This window comes from Barbus barbus (assembly GCF_936440315.1).
Source record: "Barbus barbus genome assembly, chromosome: 6".
In the NCBI taxonomy this organism is placed as follows: domain Eukaryota; kingdom Metazoa; phylum Chordata; class Actinopteri; order Cypriniformes; family Cyprinidae; genus Barbus; species Barbus barbus.
Window position 1 is genome coordinate 28,490,271 of NC_136734.1, and position 21,461 is coordinate 28,511,731.

At 38.1% G+C, this 21,461-nt stretch overlaps 1 protein-coding gene across 2 annotated transcripts; it reads left to right on the plus strand.

The window, feature by feature from the left end:
- The first annotated feature begins 10 nt into the window (after positions 1-10).
- Positions 11-16,306, plus strand: LOC306871451 (rho GTPase-activating protein 25-like). Of its 2 annotated transcripts, none has more exons than XM_079419393.1 (11): positions 11-649; positions 4,794-4,993; positions 5,340-5,421; positions 5,569-5,685; positions 6,213-6,417; positions 8,974-9,106; positions 9,184-9,257; positions 9,348-9,469; positions 12,324-12,484; positions 13,304-13,905; positions 14,701-16,306. In XM_079419393.1, exons 1-11 carry the CDS (start codon positions 586-588, stop codon positions 14,900-14,902), a joined length of 1,962 nt encoding a protein of 653 aa, XP_079275519.1. In that variant the 5' UTR covers positions 11-585; the 3' UTR covers positions 14,903-16,306. The 2 variants fall into 2 exon arrangements, with proteins under 2 accessions (XP_079275519.1, XP_079275520.1); XM_079419394.1 differs by having other exon boundaries at positions 241-649; positions 5,572-5,685.
- Positions 16,307-21,461: the final 5,155 nt, after the last annotated feature.

The window sequence follows — 21,461 nt, forward strand, 5'->3', positions numbered from 1 at the left end:
CTTCCTCCTTGCTGTTTGAACTTCCTTTTCATGTCAGATGCAGATTTTTATGATGACAGAAACAGTTTTGTGTCTGTTTTAGATGGAAAAACACACCATGGTTTTAGATGGACAAATACAAAGAAACCATGGTACATCTCTCCAAGAAAATGATGTCAAATGTCTGAGAAGAAAGTGGCCCCATTGGTTGAGGTACATCCTGCACAACTGTAGTCTGCATTTTTGCCTGTGTAGAAATTCATCACCTCTGTTATTTTTTCTGTGGCTGTCTTGAGTGTGCCACTCACTTCCTCAGCTCATGAAGATTGTGGGTACGAGGAGTCACAGTGCTGCTTCTCTACAGAAACACTGCAGGCGAGACGAAGGGCAAGATTGAACGTGTTTGGAAGTGTAGAAAAAAAAGAAGAAGAATCAGACCAGCAGAGGAAGGAGGAAGTAAAGAGAACAAGAGGGGCTGACTGGAAATAATGTACTCTTAGAGTTGACTGTGTGTTTTGTGATTGTTTTTGAGTGTGTGTGTGTGTGTGAGAGAGCGAGAATGTGTGTGAGTGTGTCTGTGTAACCTTTTGGTCCGATTTTGAAGAAATGTCTCTGAGACTACCTCGCAACTGGGACTTCAGCACATTCAGAGCTGAAACTGCCAAGATAGGTGAGTGACACTGTGTGTGGTCAAAGGTCAAAGTCTATTTCGTGTTTTAGGAATTTCACTTGGCTAGGTGGGTAGATTTATGTGGGATTCTTTGTATTTATTGACACAACAGGTCTCCTGTCACTAGGAACTAGAGGTTTGGTCTATACTGACACATGTAATGTGTGACTTTTATGTTTTTGGGAAATGTAATTGACTGGGCAGTGATGGTACATGTGTTTAGTCTAACACATGCACCATGTGGGTTTTTACAGGGATTTTACAGAATCTTGTACATGACAGACAAAAGTGGCATAGTGATTGTGGAGAATTCACCCTGAGGCTATATAATTCACTTGAGCACTTCTCTTCACTTGAGCTACATGCTTTCCTTGTAATTCTGTTTATTCCCTGACACACCTTTTGATGTGTTATATAGTCATTGTGGCAAGATTATTTGTAGTACTTCCTTTCTAATTTGACTAAATCTTCTCATTAATCTCCAGGCTGTTTAAAAACTGTTGTTAAGAGTTAAAGTATGACGTCCAGCAGATTTATGGAGCAATCAGGTATAACGTGAGACAGGTTTATGGTTGTATGCGGTGACTCGTGGCGTTTCTGGTCTTGGTGTGCACTGTCTGCTGGAGATGCAAAGCATTAGTGATTTCCTCTGTGTGTAATCTTCACATGCTGCAGGCAGGAAGACGCTGCAACACTCTGAGAAACATCATTCTCTGCTCAAAATGTCAGCATACTGTTAAATGCTAGATAGTTATCTACTATGCGGCGCATTGCAATGTCATTGGTTAAGGTTCTCTCAGCAGTATCCTAGGTTAAGAGAGCAACTGTTTCTCACAGTGTGATCATTTTCTGATTGCATTACATTGCTCTAATTATATAAAGTGTATTATTACTTGATGTTTAGCTGATACTATTTAAAGTCAAAACAGTATCCACAACTAGGGATGCACAGAATTGGTACTATATCAGTTATGTTTTTTTTCCTCCTCATATCAATCAATATTTGATCTGTATCAGCCGGTATGGGATATTTAATTGTGAATGCTTATTTCCCCTGTTTTTACATCTTGATTACATTTGCCATCATTTAATGTTTGCTTAAAGTAATTTTTAATATTAATAATTTATTATTTGATATGTAGCAAACAGTCTTTATTCAAAGCATCTTATAGTACAGCCTAATTTTTAAAGTTGACAAGCAGTGTTCGTAGCTAGGGGTGCAGAATATATTGGTATTATAGATTTTTTTGTTTTGTTTTTAATTTGTTGATCTATATCAGTCAGTACTGCTTATTCAATTGTGCATGTTCATTTCCCCTAATTTTACATTTGAAGTTACTTTTGCAATAATCTAACACTCACTTTGAATTTATAAAATTAAATTTAATACAAACAAATTATAATAGTCTCAAAATGTTTATATTTTGTAATGCATTTTCTAATGTTGTGATTCACTTGCAGCATTTAAAATGATTTAAGTTATTACTGTCTTATTTATACCCGTTTTTTTGTTTATTCATTTAAAATATTTAGATTTTTAACATTATTTAGAAATTTGATCATTTATCAGTTACAAAGCATAACATTAGAATAAAAATCAACTTTTCCTATCAGCCAGAATTTTAATGTTGTGCATAACTATTTGCAACCCATTTTATGTATCTGTTCTAAGTGAAACAGGGTGTTCAAAGGGGGGGGGGGGGCAGGATTTGGCTTTTTAACCAGGAATTGGTCGGATTGTGGGAAAAAAATAGGCAGGTGGGTAATGATGGAAATAAAAGCTATTATAAAATAAAATAAAAATTATTTTAATCAAAGATTACGCCAACATTTTTTTTTCCTTTGGAAAAATTCCTGATGAATCATAATTAAGAAACGTGTGTTTTAATTCCGCCTTGCCTTTAGCTACGGTAACATAGCATTAAACATAAATGATGCACATTTTAGCATCTGCAGAGCTGTTCTGCTGAACGTGAATGATCATCTGTCCTCAAAGTTCAGCCTGACGCAGAACAGCTCGGCCTGACGCAAACAGCTTCTTGCATCTCTGCTATGATCTCCTTGGTAATGCATGGGGAGTTTGAAGTGACTCTCTTCCCTTCCCCTGATCCCAGCGTGTGTCATAGAAATGGGTGAGGCAATGTGTGTGGGCCAGTGGTCCAGGAGAGAGCACAGTGGTCCGTGCTCTCCATCAGGGAAGATCTTCTCAAAATACACCAAAGAGGTTGACATTAGATTAGATTAGATTAGATTAGATTCAACTTTATTGTCACTGTGCAAAGTACAAGTACAGAGCCAATGAAATGCAGTAGGTGGGGATCTTTCAAAAACGCTACTTCCTGTGGCTGATGAGCTTGTAACTTCCTGTTTATCTTAGTTCTCTCTCTTCTGCCCTTTCCTCTGATCTCATTGCGCTATAGCGAATTTGACTACAAAAGCTCCAACTGCTGGAATCTCTGTGACACCATCTCTTGTCAATTAGATAATGGCTGACTGGTTGCTGTCTAGAGATTTATTAATTGCAGATGCTTTCTTATCAAAGATATGCCATGAAGTCAAGAGTTTTGTGTCTTCAGTAAGTTGCTTTTCACTATGATGAACACCAACTGGGGCGATTTTATTATTTTCTTATTTTCTGCCACATCTCAGTTTTTCTTATCTCTCAATCACAGGGGTCTCTACCCCACCCTCCCTTTGCTATGGGCTATCCCGCCAGAAAGCTAAATCACAAATGGGATCTCCTTTGTATCTTAGTTCTCTCTCCCAGACATCAATGGGCTCAAATGGAGCACTGATTTTTGAGAGAAATGGGGACTTTTTGAGAGAAAGTGAGGAAAATTGTATTTTTTTAATGCTATTCTCAAATTTACCAAGACGCATTGTAATGACGCTTGCAATCAAAGTCATATATTTCAATATTAACTCAAAAATAACTCAGCATTAATATCAATATTATATTCTAATATTCTCCTACTGACAAAAAAAAATTCAAGTCATGTTTTACTGATCTTAGCTGGCGCAAGATGGTTTTAATTGGTTTACCTTGGCAGCAGTCTGGTCTCCGACCCTGACCAGTGCCCAAAACCAGCCAACAGACCAGTTTGACCAGGCTAGCAGACCTGCTTAAACCAGCAAACCACCTTAGGTTGGTCTAAGCTAAATATCTGTATAAAAATTAAAGTTCTGTACACTTATGGCATGTCAACTTATGTCATTTGTATTTTTCCTTAAAAAAATGGTAGACTAACTGAGAACTTCTTTAAGTCTCTCAAGGTATAAAAGATAATTAACATATATTGATATTTATTATTATTATTATTTAATGCATTATGTATTTTATTTTTTTCTTGTCTACTTATTTTTATTTCTACTTTCCTGAGTTTTTTATTTTATTTTATGCAGTATTCTGTAAGTCAAATTACTAAACTAAAACTGAATGACAAATTGAAAAATTGTCACCTGAATGACAAATTGAAAAATCATAATTTTTGTAAAAAGTATTTGGTTTGTCCATTTTTTGCTTTGACACCATGTGACTTGAGCTTTGTATAAAATCTAATGATCATGTTATACGGAACCATACTTTTTTTGACGTTTATTTCCAGGTTTAAATTATATCTTGAATTTTCAAGTTATATCCACATAAATCTTAAAGCTCTGTTGTGTAATTTTTACTTCTATGAATAAACATCTAAAACAAGGGTGATTCTTGAATGAAACATAACTGTGAACTTCATTAGATCTCGCAAGTATAAAAGGGCAATCTCTGAACAATAAAATGTTCCTCTTTAATGTTTCAGTTCTCAAACGCATATGGGAAAGATCCAATAATACCCTTTTGACCTAGCGAACAATCCATTGCACAGTAACATCAAAAGCCATTTTTATTTCTGGCAGAACTGGCCTAAAGTCACAGCAGGACTTTTTCTTCAGCATCAGGACAATCACAGCAGGTCTGCAAATATTTGTCAAGCAGGAAGCTGCCAGGTTCAGATAGTTAGCCACTGTCATCACCACGCATGTGCATGATGGTCTCATGATATAAAAATAGAATTAGTTCAGATTATTTCATTTTCAGCAAGTCTCGGGCTCATCTGCGTGTTTGTCTTATTCTCTGGCTGCTTTCTATTGGTTTCCACCTCAGCTCGCTCCAAGAGTGTTATGCCAGGGGAAGGGAGCCCTGGATCCACTCACACTGGTTTTAAGAGATCCATGGAGAAACCTCTGAAAACAGGCTGGCTGAAGAAGCAGAGATCCATCGTAAAGAACTGGCAGCTGCGCTTCTTTGTGCTGAGAGGAAACATCTTAACATACCATAAAGATGACAGAGAGAGCACAGTCCAGGTAGGAGACAAGCAAGCATGAGTAATACAAACATTATATTTTTTTATTCTTATTTCCTGGGGTTTTCAATTTTACACAATGCCAGTCCTATCAGTCAAATAACTAAAATTCTAGATTTTCAGTGTTGTCTAGACTTTTCTGTCTGAATCTGTCTGTCATGTAAATGTTTCCAAACTGATAATGTAATGCAAGTGAAATTTGCTTTTATTTTATATTTATGCATTTATTATTTCTGATATTTATTATTATTTTATTTACTAAATTACTAATTTTATTTGACTATTTACTAAATTATTTACCATAACTCAGACTGTAACTATACCCTCTTGTCTCATTCTGATCTCAGGGAACAATCCCTTTATTCTCATGCCAAGTTAATGAGCTGCCATCAAATACAGATGATAAATTCCTGTTTGAGATTATCCCAGGTGAGTCTTATTATTAATACTTCTCTTGCACTAAGTGTAACGCAGGCCTGCTATCTATGCAAGTTGTTTACAGTGTATAAGATCTCATTGGCTACTACTGTATATGTTGGAGGGCAAGATCATACAGCCGTTGTGTCCCTGATGCAGCAGGTAGCAGCACAGATCGGGAGCGGGAAGTCTATGTTCTCATGGCGACCAGTCAGAGCGAGATGGAAGAGTGGGTGCGCTCCATTCGCAAAGCCATCGGATCAAGGTCTAATGGAGGTATCTATCATTCATCATATAATACATTTATATAATAAAGTTTGTTATAGATTGAGGAGGTTCTTGTAAGGATCATTCTCTCTCATACTGTAAGAAATAAAACTGTAGAAAAACAGAAAAGGTACTGGTAATTTTCTGCCAGGAAATTGTCTAAGTTTACGCACATTTCCATATATTTCCATAAAACACAACACAATGTAATGCAGAATTTAAAATGACTAAAACAGGTGGGTAAAACACCTGTGAGAAATCAATACAGAAAATGCCTTTTTTTGTTTTCAGAGTGTATGATGGTCTAGACTAGTACTTAAAATTGGTAACTTGGATGAAACCCTATTACCTTGATGGCATTTAGGTTGCTTTAGAGAGACTGTCATCATTTAAGATAAATTTAAATAGCCTCTTTGTTTACTATAACTTTGCTGTGTTGTACTACACTCTAATGTACAAAGGGTGTCCTATTAATAATGGTATGAATCCATAGACTGCCACTGCTGTTCAACAAAATTATGTTTCTCTCCTGAAAGTGTTTGGAAAGAGCCTTTCAGACATCATGGTGTATGAGAAGAAATTTGGGCCACGTCTGGTGCCCATCCTGGTGGAGAAGTGTGCTGAATTCATCAGAGAGCACGGTCTGAATGAAGAGGGCATCTTTCGCCTGCCAGGACAGGACAACCAGGTCAAACAGTTCAGAGAGGCCTTTGATGCCGGAGAGAGACCCTCATTCCCCAGGTAAAGTTTCACATGTCTAAATCTGAGTGAAACGACTCATGAATGCTGTAGAGAACTGATCTGAATAAAGCATATTGTTTAGTCCGGTAATGGCATGCAATGGTACTGAATACATACTACATTCATGTACCATGGCATTTACAAGGTACTTCAAGGAATACCATGATATTAGAGTACAGTACAAAATATAGTAAAAACAAATATTGTGAAATATTACAATTACAACTGTTTTGTATTTTAAAATAACAACTTATTCCTATGATGGTTGAAAATCGGATGATTATTATCAGTGTTGAAAACAGTTGAGCTGCTTAATATTTTTGTAGATGAATAGAAGGTTCAAAAGAGCAGCATTTATTAGAAACAAATTCATAATTGTACAAATATCTTTACCTTTGAACAATTTAATGCATCCCTGCTGAATAAATGTATTTATTCCTTATTTAAAAAAAAAAAAAAAAAAAACTGACCCCAGACTTTTAAAATAGAGTGAAAAAATGTAATACAATGGCTTGTCACGATATTAGTGGTTGTAGTAAAATAAAATAAAGGGTCAGGAGAACGAAGTAGCATCAACACACTTTTATCCTTTAATGAACATTAAACTCAGACAAAGACTAGGGGAGAACTCAGGACTTTTAAAAGGAACAAACAAATGAGCAAACATGATGATTAATATGAAACAGGTGAATGGAATAAACGATGATTAACAAAACTAAAACAGGAAAAACCAAATAAGGGCAAACAGGAACTAAACAGAAACAGGAACTAAACAGGGTGGAGACAAGAAATCAACACGTAACAGAAATCGTCCCCCTCCTGGAAGGTGCATCTCACACCGTAACAGTCACATCGGGAGGCTGGAGCAGGGCTAGAACAGGGTGGAGACAAGGGAAGCCTCCAGGGCGGATCCAGGGACTCGGGCGGCCATGGTGGATCAGGGAGCTCTGTGGCCTTGGCCTTTGGCCCGGCCACACAGGCCATGGCTATGCCCCCCCCCCCCCCCCAAAAAAAAAATTTATTGGGAAAGTCTACATAGTTTGGGGGCCACTCAGGAGGAGCGGGCTCTGGTGGGCGTTCTGGAGGCGCGGGCACTTGAGGGACTGGCCCTCGAGAGGCGGGCACTAGAGGGCGCTGACGAGGAGTGGGCACAGGAGGCGTGGAGCTGGACGGGACCATCGGAGACGTAGGAGACGAAGGAGGGCCGGACGGGACCAGCGGAGACATAGGAGAGCTCTTGCGAGGAGCTGGCACTGGAGGGCGCTTGCAAGGAGTGGGCTCTGGGGAGAGGACAGGAGCAGAGAACTCAGGGGGTAGAGCCATATCCATGAACTCCTGGGCTGGAGCCGGCGGGCTTGTATGAGCCACGAACGGCGGCCTTGATTTCCCCGATCCGGAACAATGAGTTCAGCGTTGCATCATCTAGCGCCATCCACACAGCGAGTCCGCTGAACTCTCTCGCATAATCCACCAGCGGTAGATCTCGGCAGGCCAGGGCAGTTAAGCGATCCGCAAACTCCATATTCGGTGTTGGTCTGAGTTTCTGTCACGTATTAGTGGTTGTAGTAAAATAAAATAAAGGGTCAGGAGAACGAAGTAGCATCAACACACTTTTATCCTTTAATGAACATTAAACTCAGACAAAGACTAGGGGAGAACTCGGGACTTTTAAAGGAACAAACAAATGAGCAAACATGATGATTAATATGAAACAGGTGAATGGAATAAACGATGATTAACAAAACTAAAACAGGAAAAAACAAATAAGGGCAAACAGGAACGAAACAGAAATCAACACGTAACACTTATTTTATTTATTTAATTTGTCTTAATTTACCTTCAGGTTACTCCTTACAACTGTGTTTGGTGAGGAGAAACATTATGTGAAATGAAATAAATGTCGAAAAGTCAAGAAATAACTGTAATCCACTAAAAAAAATATTGGACCTGATTTTTATTGATTTTAAGATGTTGTGTTTGTTATTGTCTTTGTTTGGTTTTCTTGAATGCACTGTACAGGACTTTGGGCTGCTCTTGAAGTAGTAGAAATGTGCTATATAAGAAAAGAAACTAACTAACTGACTGATTTTGAGACCATTGGTTTCCAGACTTCAATGTTCTTTAAAGTTTGCATGCAAATGTGGCTTTTATGTGGATAACCACACTCTGCATGACCATTTATGGTGACGCTAAAGTCTTCACAACTATTTTGAGTAAGTAGAATAGGTGAAGAGTTTGACCCAGAATGTATGAACTAGATGTATGTGTGTGTGAGAGAGAGAGAGAGAGAGGATGTGCAAAAGCATGAGAGATAGAGAAAGAGATACAAAAGCGCACTATTTCAGAAGAACCTGGCACACACTTGACGATCTGCGGCTGAGCCACATCCTGTCCTGACTAACAGAGATCTTGCCATTGAACACATGCACACATCCATTTGACAAGCAACTGTTTTTGCTTTTCATCTTCATCCTTTCTGACTGCAAAGACGATTAGTCAACTGTAATGACTGCATGTCAAATTTATACTTAATTTGTTCATACCTTCTGGTTGCAGTGACACTGATGTCCACACGGTGGGGTCCTTACTTAAGTTGTACCTCAGAGAGCTTCCTGAACCTGTTGTGCCCTGGACTCAATATCAGGACTTCCTTGACAGCACTCTGATGCTGGATGCCGCCACTGCAGCTGTGAGAAACACATTCACAAAGACAGTATATCAGATGAGCACTCATTCTTTAAATAACTGCAATCTGATCAATCACAGGGCAAAGAAAAGCTGGAGGAACAAATCAGGCTTCTGCCAAAAGTGAACTACAACCTCCTAAGTTACATCTGCAGGTACAAGTCCCTATAAGAGTCAAAACGGATCAGACACTGATAGGGACAAAACAAGCCATGGCATTTGTATATACATATTTGTTATTTCAGATTCCTTTTTGAGGTCCAACAAAACTCAAAGGTGAATAAAATGAGCGTTGAGAATCTGGCCACGGTGATGGGAGTGAACCTGTTCAAACCACAAGTGGAGGACGCCATCAGTATGATGAAGGGTCAGTAAGATGGATAAAACATTGTCTATGTCATTTACAGTAGGGGAAAAAAATATTTGATTCCTTGCTGATTTTGTACATTTGCCCACTGACAGAGAAATTATCAGTCTATAATTTTAGTGGTAGGTTTATTTGAACAGTGAGAGACAGAATAACAACAAAAAAAATCCAGAAAAACATTTCAAAAAAGTTATAAATTGATTTGCATTTTAAAATAAGTGTTTGGTCCCTTTGTAAAACATGACTTAGTACTTAGTGGCAAAACCCTTGTTGGCAATCACAGAGACCAGACGTTTCTTGTAGTTGGCCACCAGGTTTGCACACATCTCAGGAGGGATTTTGTCCCACTCCTCCTTGAAGATCCTCTCCAAGTCATTAAGGTTTCAAGGCTGAAGTTTGGCAACTCGCACCTTCAACTCGCTACACAGATTTTCTATGGGATTAAGGTCTGGAGACTGACTAGGCCACTCCAGGACCTTAATGTGCTTCTTGTTGAGCCACTCCTTTGTTGCCTTGACCGTGTGTTTTGGGTCACTGTCATGCTGGAATACCCATCCTTGACCCATTTTCAATGCCCTTGTTGGCTTTAATGCCCTGGCCCTGATGGTACATGGCCCCGTCCATCGTCCCTTTGATGCGGTGCAGTTGTCCTTTCCCCTTAGCAGAAAAACACCCCCAAAGCATAATGTTTCCACCTCCATGTTTGATGGTCGGGATGGTGTCCTCCTCCAAACACGGCGAGTTGAGTTGATGTCAAAGAGCTTGATTTTGGTCTCATCTGACCACAATTCTTTCACCCAGTTCTCCTCTGAATCATTGGCAAACTTCAGATGGGCCTGTATGTGCTTTCTTGAGCAGGGGGACCTTGCGGGCGCTGCAGTCCTTCACGGTGTAGTGTGTTACCAATTGTTTTCTTGGTGACTGTGGTCCCAGCTGCCTTGAGATCATTGACAAGATCCTCCCATGTAGTTCTGGGCTGATTTCTCACCGTTCTCGTGATCATTGGAACTCCACAAGGTGAGATCTTGCATGGAGTCCCAGACCGAAGGAGATTGACAGTTATTTTGTGTTTCTTGCATTTGCGAATAATTGCACCAACTGTTGTCACCTTCTCACCAAGCTGCTTGGCGATGGTCTTGTAGCCCATTCTAGCCTTTTGTAGGTCTACAATCTTGTCCCTGACATCCTTGGACAGCTCTTTGGTCTTGGCCATGGTGGAGAGTTTGGAATCTAATTGATTGATTGCTTCTGTGGACAGGTTGTCTTTTATACAGGTAACAAATTGAGATTAAGAGCAATCCCTTTAAGAGAGTGCTCCTAATCTCAGCTCCTTACCTGTATAAAGATACCTAGGAGCCAGAAATCTTGCTGACTGATAGGGGATCAAATACTTATTTGACTCATTAAATTGCAAATCAATTTATAACTTTTTTGAAATGCGTTTTTTTCTGGATTTATTTGGTCTCTCACTGTTCAAATAAACCTACCATTAAAATTATAGACTGATCATTTCTTTGTCAGTGGGCAAATGTACAAAATCACCAGGGGATCAAATAATGGTTAAATAAATAAAATTAGTTTAAATAACATGGACTAAATGGACCTTTTAGTCCATGTTATGGGTGGGCGATATACTGGTAGACACGATTAAGCGGTAGAAATTTGTCAACTCGTAGAGATTTTGGACTATCGTCTCTATCGCGGTTACACGCTCGCATGACCTTGCTGTGCTACGTGGTCATGAAAACCTATCGATTGCATGTGTTTTTAAGCATTGTGGTTTAAAAAGTGATTTTAAGCAGTTGAAATGCAATCAGCAGCGAAAGAGGACTCATTTCACAATATGTGCGTATGCTGTCTGAGAGACAGAGTTTCTGAGTGCTGTCAGAGAGGCACGCACACGTTAAGATGGTGCTCAGAGCGCAGGAGTACTGAACTGAGTTATTTTTGCAGCTTTATAGGCCTTGAACGGTTAAATACACACTTTGTGTCAAAATGCCTGTCTTGGCAAGCATCCTTTAAACACAGTAGGCCTTAAGTGAAAGCAAACAGCTGAGAAAGAAAACACATGTTGGATCTGGGCAGCTCAAAGTGACAGCGGTCTAATATTCCTGTTGTCTGTTAATCAAACAACAAAAGAGAAAATCTCTCACTGCTCGACTAAATCACTTTAGTAACTTTAGTAAGAAAAAAAATATATGCAAGAAGCATATAATGGCATGCTAGCATACTACTTTTTCTGCACTACATTTCATGCTATATGGTATTCCATTTCAGTAGTTGAAAAGTTGGGTCCCACTTTATATTAGGTGGCCTTAACTACTATGTACTTACATTTAAATGAATCATTTGGTACAATGCACTTGTGTACATACATGCTTTTACATTGTACTTATATTTTTAGAAATACCTATATGTAATTACATTTGTAATTAATTTCTGTAATTACATTTATAATTTCACTGTTGACCCATCCCTTACACCTTAACCCACCCTTAAACCTACCCATACCACCGAACCTGTCCCTAACCTTACCCGTATCCCACCTCAATAGCAGCAAAAGTGTTTTGCAATACAGTATGAAGTACATTGTACTTATTTATTGATGTAAGTGCATAGTAGTTAAGGCCACCTAATATAAAGTGTGACCCAATATTTTAAAAACTCCTTTGACATATCACACTCACAACTTCCTGTTTTAAAATCAAACTGAATGTCAAACAGAAAAAAAAAATCATTGGTTGTTTATGAGACATTTAACCTGAACTACAGTGAGTAAGAATGAGATTTCAAGTATGGTGTTTATGGTTAACACCTTGTAGGGATGATCTTTGTTCTCACCTCATACATACAGGAACACCCATGATACAGAAGGTAATGACAGTGATGATCAGACACCACGAGCTGCTTTTCCCACCCTCTAAAGACAAGCTGCCATCTCCTCTTCCGAGCAAGAAAAACAAAAGCAAGAAGAACAGTAACCCTCGTAGTTTTGTGGGCTGGGAGTCTGCAGAGGTACTGATCACATACAATAACAGCTGTATTCAGAAGCACATTCATGGAGAACTTGCAAATATCACACTGTTTTAAAATGGTGATTTATAGGCCTGGAGAATTCTTAAATAATAACATCCTACCAAGTCATGCAACATTTTAAATATACCATTCAAAAATTTGGGGTCAGTAAGATTTTTTAATGTTTTTGAAAGAAGTCTCTCTTTCACCAAGGCTGCATTTATTTGTTTTAAAAATACAGTAAAACTGTGATACTGTAAAATAGTATAAAATTAACTCTTTTCTATTTTAATATAATTAATTGTTTAATCATGGTAAATATGTAAAAATTATTTAAAATAGAAACTTTTTGAAACATTCTAAATGTCTTTAACGTTTGATTAATTTGATGCGTCTTTGCTGAATAAGTAATAATAAGTATTGATGTCTTACAAAATGCTGTTACCGCAAAGTTCTAAGTGGTAGTGTATAAAAAAATTGAAATATGAATGTGGCCTTATTCTTAGCAATATTAGTGAATTTCAAAATTCTGAAATGTTTTTTTTTTTTATCAGATTTGAAATATTCAGCTAGAAAATAATTTTTACATTTTCTTCAGAGAATTTAAGCAATTAGATGGCATATTATTCGTAATGTATTTTTTAATTTTTTTTTTAATCAAAATAGCTGGAAAGGTTTTTTGTTTGTAGGCTTCAATTTAAGAATAGTCATATTTGATGAGCACACCTGCTGTTTGCAAAGTTTTTTTTTTTTTAAGTCGTCACCGCGTTATTTTCACACCTTTATCTCTTAACTGATCGCATAACTCTTCTCTCTAAGTGTGAGGTGTCCTCCCTGTCTGAATCTCCTGAGGAAGAGGAAATGGACACACCTGAGGAAGAGAGGAAGGACCTGTGGTCATCTGAGACAGGATCAGAAGGCACACCTCTTTCTCCTTCCTCTCCATTTTCATCTGCAACCGACACGTGGCCCGACAGCCCCAGAAAAAGGACGCAAACTCTACCCAGCTTAGGCTGTCCTCCAGTGGGAAAAGGCCGTGAGCCTTCTTGGGGCAGGTTCCAGGAAAGCTTTAACGAGAATGAAGAGAAAACATTCTCAGAGGACATCTTTAAGTTACTTGACCTGCAGAAAGTGACACTATTTTCTGGAGGGCAGAAAAGTGAAAAGGAAAAAGTTGAAGGACAGAAGGACACAGAGGACACTGGCTTGCATAAGACAGGTAGCGATGTCGTGGACAAACAGACAGATGTTGTAAAAACACAGGCACAGAATACAATACCCGTTCCCAAACCTCGGCCGAGCAAAGATGTGACTGCGCCAGCTGTGAGCAGAGAGAAGACAGCAGAACCTACAGCACCTGCTCTACAGAAAAGCAATGCAGCATTACCAGAAAACACAGACTCAACAAACATCATCAACAGGTACAGTTAAATAATAGTGTACCAGTGTTCATTATTTCCCATAGTGGAGTTTGCGAAGGGTCAGGGTTTTGAACAAACATCCTTTAGACATAGACTTTGCATGCCAGACAATAAAATGGGCTCATAGTCACATTGAAGGATGGATCCGGGCCATAGTTTGGGACCAGAATGAGTCTTGGGGATGAGCTCTTTATATGTGGCCTATTAAGTAACCAACAATTAGCAGTCACATACAACACTCTAGAACAGGGATCTCCAACCCTGCTCCTGGAGAGCTACCATCCTGCAGACTTCAGTTCCAACCCTGCTGCAACACACCTGTCTGTAATTATCAAGTAGCCCTGAACACCTTGATTAGCTGCTTCAGGTGTGTTTGATTGGGGTTGGAGCTGAAATCTGCAGGATGGTAGCTCTCCAGGAGCAGAGTTGGAGACCACTGCTCTAGAAACTATCTAGCAACACTGCAGAACACTCTGGGATCTTTGATTTGGTTGACTTTTTTCCAATAAATAAAATGCATTGATTAAAATTTAAAACGTATGCTTACCAAGGCTGCATTTTTTTTGAAGAAAATACAGTAAAAACAGTCATTTTGTGAAATATTGTTACAGTTTAAAATAATTGTTTTCTAATTTAATATACTTTAAGTTGTAATTAATTCCTGTGATGCAAAGCTGAATTTTCAGCAGGCATTACTCCAGTCTTCAGTCACATGACCCTTCAGAAAGGCCTTTAGCTTTGCTCAATCTTATTGACCTCAAATATATATAAATGTGTGTGTGTTTGTCCCTTCAGTCTGCAGCAGAAGAACAAAGAGTTGAGTGCTACAGTGGCAGAGTTGCAAGAAGCACTGGAGGCAGAGCGGCGCAGCAGAGCCGCAATAGAGATCGTACTACGCAATGCAGAGCGCAGCAGGGATGAAGCACTAGTGCGCAATGAGCAGCTGAACCGAGAGATTCAGGAGATCCTCAACAGACCGACTGCTGGACCGTCATAGTGACAAAGTCAAACGAACAAAGTTCAAACTACTGTAAGTCCTGTCTAGCTCCTCAGAGGAGTACACAACAAGCTGGACAACTCCACTGGGTTTTACATCATGAACTGCTCTGAAAAATGTCTTCAGAGTAAGACTAGTGGTAATGTCTCAGGATTCGTCCGATAACAGTATATGACACCTTTTGTACAGAAATTACAGATTTGATCTACTTACAAGACAAGATGTGAATTTTGAAGTAATGCAGTATTGGACTAAACAGTTTAGAGATTTATAAAGAGTATTTAATTACCTTTTTGTTGAAATTTTATAGTATTTTATAATTGATTTCAAAAAGTAACTCCCCGACAAAAACTAAAATGCTGGTCAGATTTGTTTTTAAAGAACCTTTTTTCAACAAGGAAAAGCTTGCCCACCTTTAATTATTAACGATAAATTAAAACAAAATATAATGTGGCAAAGGTTTAAATTAGCAATTGTTTATGTGATTACTAAAATGTGTTAGACTCCATTAGAGTCTGTGAACAATTTGGTGAAAAGGGCAAAAAACACAAAATGTGGATTACGGTCAGTAAATAAACTGTCAGTTTTTATCTGGCTTTTCTTTCCTGCACCTTCACTTCTGTTGTCTGGTTGCAGTCAGAATGAGATAAAATGTGACAGAGTGTGAGATAGAAATGGGAAGAATGCTTTCAGATCAGAATTCACACAAGAGACCAGGGGAAGGGGTAAAAACACTGGGAATTACGTAAGAAAAAGAAGACCAGATAGCATTGTGTCTGTCTGCTGTCATAATGCTGATTAAATGATAGGGAAGGAATTTCCTATTTCCGATCAGGCTGGATTATACAGACAAAGTGCTGCTCAAAATCAACATAAAGCTGATAAAGTGAATATATGGTCAGGTGAGTCATTCATCTGGTGGATTCCAGTTTGTTCTGTGATGCTCTTCAGTGGACCTTTCCGGATGTTTCTCTTGTGCACTTACATGGAGCTCATGGCAGCACCACAGTTTCAAAGATAAACAACGCTGTCATCAAGTGTTTCTCCTACGTAGGAAGATTATCTTAAGGAAGAGAGTGAGCGTGAGCATGGCATGTGACACCACTAGTTACTGGGTCAAACAAATAAATAAAACATTCCACGCGCATGCCCATTTATAAACTTAAATAATAATTACCTGTGGAGTACTAAATACATTTTGAAGAATGCTGCTGTTTATAATCTAATGGTATAGAGTTTAAAAATTGATGTGCTTTTTTTCTTTTAACCCTTGAAAAAATAGCACCAAAGCATTCAATTTCATTTTTTTGCATTTTCTTGTGTATTCATGTGTATAATTAAAATAGTGCTGTCAAACGATTAATCGCGATTAATCACATCCAAAATAAAAGTTTTTGTTTACATAATATATGAGTGTGTACTGTGTATATTTATTATGTATATATACAGTTGGTCAAAACTGCAAAATGTTCATTATTTTACCAAAATGAAAGGGATAATTCAAAATGCATGTTAGTGTTTATTTAGTACTGACCTGAATAAGATATTTCACATGAAAGATGTTTACATATAGTCCACAAGAGAAAATAATAGTTGAATTTATAAAAATGACCCCGTTCAAAAGTTTACATAAACTTGATTCTTAATACTGTGTTGTTACCTGAACGATCCAAAGCTGTTTTTTTTTTTTTTTTTTTTTCTTGTTTAGTGATAGTTACTCTTGAGTCCCTTGTTTGTCCTGAACAGTTAAACTGCCTGCTGTTCTTCAGAAAAATTCTTCAGGTCCCACAAATTCTTTGGTTTTCCAGCATTTTTGTGTATTTGAACCCTTTCCAACAATGACTGTATGATTTTGAGATTCATCTTTCCACACTGAGGACAACTGAGGGACTATGCAACTATTACAGAAAGTTCAAACGCTCACTGATGCTCCAGAAAGAAAAAACATGCATTAAGAGCTGGGGCGTGAAAACTTTTTGAATTTGAAGATCAAGGTAAATTGAACTTAATTTGTCTTTTGGAAAACATGTAAGCATCTTCTGTAGCTTCTGAAAGGCAGTGCTAAATGAAAAAATATGATATTTAGGCAAAACAAGAAAAATGTACTCCTCTTCATTCTGTTCAAAAGTTTTCACGCCCCGGCTCTTAATGCATGGCTTTTCCTTCTGGAGCATCAGTGAGCGTTTGAACCTTCTGTAATAGTTGTAAATGAAGGAAGTTTTAAATAGGAAAAATATCGAAACTCTTTGGTCATTTTTGATGACCAAATACTAATGGTCTAATCCGATTAAATGATCTATGCTAAACTAAGCTAAAAGTGCTACCGCCAGACCCGGAGATCAGCTGAATGGATTCAAAAATGGTAAAACTCAACTGTTTAACTCTTGGGGAGTTGTAAACCAAAGGTGTATGCAAAGTTTTGACTTCAACTGTAAATACAAACATGTAAATATTTAAGAAATATGTTATGTTTGTATGTTAAATGTATTTACATATCATATAAAATATAATAATATAGCCTTATAAATATATAAATACATTTAGGCCTACATGTAAATATTTTCAAAATATTTACTGCATGTGTGCATTTATATATATAATAAATAAACACAGTACGCATACATTTATGTAAACAAAAACATTTATTTTGAATGTGATTAATGGTTTGACAGCACTAAATTAAATAAACAATAGGCTTCTACAGGTGATTAACTAGTTCAATTTCTTAGCCGTGAACGATTCTGTGCATGAGTGAATCCTAGGAGCCTGAATCTCAAACTTTTTTCTAATCAGTTCGACCATTTCATTGAAAACGACCGACTCAAATGAATCGTCAGTGTTGTCTGAATTTAAACATAAACTATCCTTAATGTATGACATTTCCGTCAACTGTAAATGCCATCATTAAACAAATGTTCATCAGTAAAAAGTGAAAGACGACGTGAGTTTCTGGTGTCCCTACAGAACAGTGCAAAATACATGAAATACATGAAATTAAGAATGACATTTGAGAACTGCAGCGGAAGGTAAGGTTTTTTTTATGTTGAAATGTTGAGTGTTTTATTTACTTTTACTTACTTTACTTTAAGTCATTTAGCAGACACTTTTATCCAAAGCGACTTACAAATAAGAAAAAGTAACTAAAACTAAAAGTTAATACTCTATACACACCCATTTAAGAAAATACGGAAATTAAATAAAATTGACAAATGCATACAACAACATTTCAATAGTAAACATATAAAGGAAAAAATTAAATAAATAAAATAAAAATAAAAAGCGATACTAATATCCTTTGCCGGTGTCCCAGCCCGGTGGAGTCGCCCGGTAGAGTCAATGGTCTTTACACTCTTTACTTTTTACTTTTAGTCATTTAGCAGAAGCTAATTTATTATTTATTTATTATTAATTTATTTGAAGCTAATATCACAGGAAGAGTGACGATTTTCTCCAAATATCAGCACGATTGCAAAGTGATACTGATTTGAAGAACAGTTCAGTAAAAAACTAGATAAAAAAGTTTGTCAAAACAAACTTTAGGTTGGCTTGAGAAAGCCTAATACTGAAAGTTTACAGCAGTTGTAAAAGCCTGAAGTTTGAATATTTAGATAGTTTAGATAGATGTTGATAAGCATGTTTTTAGCATGATTAGCCTGTTACTAGCATATTGGTGGCATGATTAGCATGTTACTAGCATTTTTCTAGCATGATTAGCAAGTAACTAGCATGTTGCTAGCATGACTAACAAGTGACTAGCATGTCGCTAGCATTATTAGCGTGTGACTAGCATGTCGCTAGCATGATTAGCCAGTGACTAGCATGTCGCTAGCATGTTTCTAGCATGATTAGCAAGTGACTAGCATGTTACTAGCAAGTAACTAGCATGTTGCTAGCATGTTACTAGCATGATTAGCAAGTGACTAGCATGTTCCTAGCAGGATTAGCAAGTGACTAGCATGTCGCTAGCATGTTTCTAGCAGGATTAACATGTCGCTAGCATGTTTCTAGCAGGATTAACAAGTGACTAGCATGTCACTAGCATGTTTCTAGCAGGATTAGCATGTCGCTAGCATGATTAGCAAAGTGACTAGCATGTTACTAGCATGACTAGCAAGTGACTAGCATGTTGCTAGTATGTTACTAGCATGATTAGTATGTTACTAGCATGTTTTGCTAGCATGATTAGCAAATTACTAGCATGTTCCTAGCAGGATTAGCAAGTGACTAGCATGTTCCTAGCAGGATTAGCAAGTGACTAGCATGTTGCTAGCATGTTTCTAGCAGGATTAACATGTTGCTAGCATGTTTCTAGCAGGATTAGCAAGTGACTAGCATTTCACTAGCATGTTTCTAGCAGGATTAGCATGTTTCTAGCATGATTAGCAAGTGACTAGTATGTTACTAGCATGACTAGCATGTCGCTAGCATGTTACTAGCATGATTAGTATGTTACTAGCATGTTTTGCTAGCATGATTAGCAAGTGACTAGCATGTTCCTTGCAGGATTAGCAAGTGACTAGCATGTTGCTACCATGTTTCTAGCAGCATTAGCATGTCGCTATCATGTTTCTAGCAGGATTAGCAAGTGACTAGCATGTCGCTAGCATGTTTCTAGCAGGATTAGCATGTTGCTAGCATGATTAGCAAGTGGGGAAGTCGTGGCCTAATGGTTAGAGAGTCGGACTTGTAATCCGAAGGTTGCGGGTTCGAGTCTCCGGCCGGCAGGAATTGTAGGTGGGGGGAGTGAATGTCCAGCGCTCTCTCCACCCTCAATACCACGACTGAGGTGCCCTTGAGCAAGGCACCGAACCCCCAACTGCTCCCCGGGCGCTGCAGCATAAAATGGCTGCCCACTGCTCCGGGTGTATGTTCACGGTGTGTGTGTGCTCTCTGCTGTGTGTGTGCACGTTGGATGGGTTAAATGCAGAGCACGAATTCCGAGTATGGGTCACCATACTTGGCTGAATGTCACTTCACTATCATGTTACTAGCATGATTAGTATGTTACTAGCATGTTTTGCTAGCATGATTAACAAGTGACTAGCATAACTAGCAAGTGACTATAAAAGGTAAAAATTAATTTCAATTTAAAAGTTCATTTCTGTTACTTTTGCAAACTAGCACCACACTGAATATGAAGAATTTCAAAGCTGCTCATGGCAGTCCTAAACCTACCAAGGAACCAGCACAATAACACACTCAGCAAAATATCATCTAATCATCGTTGCCTACATAATTCCAGAAAATATAGAGATATCATTTTTTTATCAGTATCGCACACCCGTTTACATGCTTCAAAAGTTCCCCTTTTGCATTTCACGGAAAAGTAACGGTAAAGAGATTTGGAGCAATATGTGAACGAGTAAACAATTTTAATTCTAATTATCATTATTATATATTTATTTAATTTTTTCTTCTTTTTAACCCTTTGGCTGGACATCTATAGAACAGTGCGTCTTAACCAGGAATGAAACCTAATTTTAAAAGTGTCATTTCTAGACCTTCAGAAGTCAAGTAAATTAACAAAATTTTAAAATGTATAATATTTCATTGTACTTCAATATTTCACTCTAGATCCTCTGCCAGTTTAGAGGGAAGACAGATTTGGATCAGATTGGATGAAACTGATCTTGGGTGAGTATTGGAAGTAGAAACTCTTCTTGACTGAAGCATTCCTCTCGTAATTACCAGCAGTTTTGCAAAGTGGGGATCGTCTATTGGGTACTTGATATCTTGAGCCTCTGGAGACGTATTCCATTGGCTGCAGAGCTGTGTTAGCCCCTCAGAGTGGGTGATAAGGGCTTCCCTCCACTTCCGAATGAGTTTGTTTTTGCCCTTAAGTGCAGAAGCTCTTCACCAGTCAACCTGCTGCAGACCCTACAGATGATAAGATGCTCCAGAAGTCAGTGGAAATACAAACAAAATACTCACATGCACGGAATTCAGTAGGTTTTCTTTGTGTTAAGAAAAAAGTCACAGTCACCTGTCCACAGTTTGAGCAACTTCTTATTTGTTTCCCATTAGGGAATATTTGACTTTCAAGTACTCATTTCATTGCAACTGATGCTTACAAACCTCTCTGAGATACACAGAGATTCACAGATAGCAGCTTTGTAATGGCAAAAAGTGGCTGCTTTCAGTCTATACTGCAACCTCTCACACCTCATTTAATTTCAACTTCCGTCACCGCAGATATTTATCCTCTCTCTTTTTCAAAGGCACTCTTCAGACGTTTGCCAAAAAGAAATGGTCAATGAACTTAAGTCCCAACACTCATAGGAAATCATAGGAAAAACAAATAAACACTAGGCCCAAAACTGCCCTGGCTCACCCACCCAAACAAAGGAAGGGGCTTCTGCACGTATCAGAGCGATGTTTACAAAATCCTCATTAAGGAAAAGAAAGCAGATAACGGTGCTCACACACACACACACACACACACACACACACACACACACACACACACACACACACACAGGGACACCATGAACTCTAAAAACGCAGAGCTTCCTAGTTTGTAGATAAGGGACAGAGAGAGAAAGTAGGGAGAGTGAGAGAG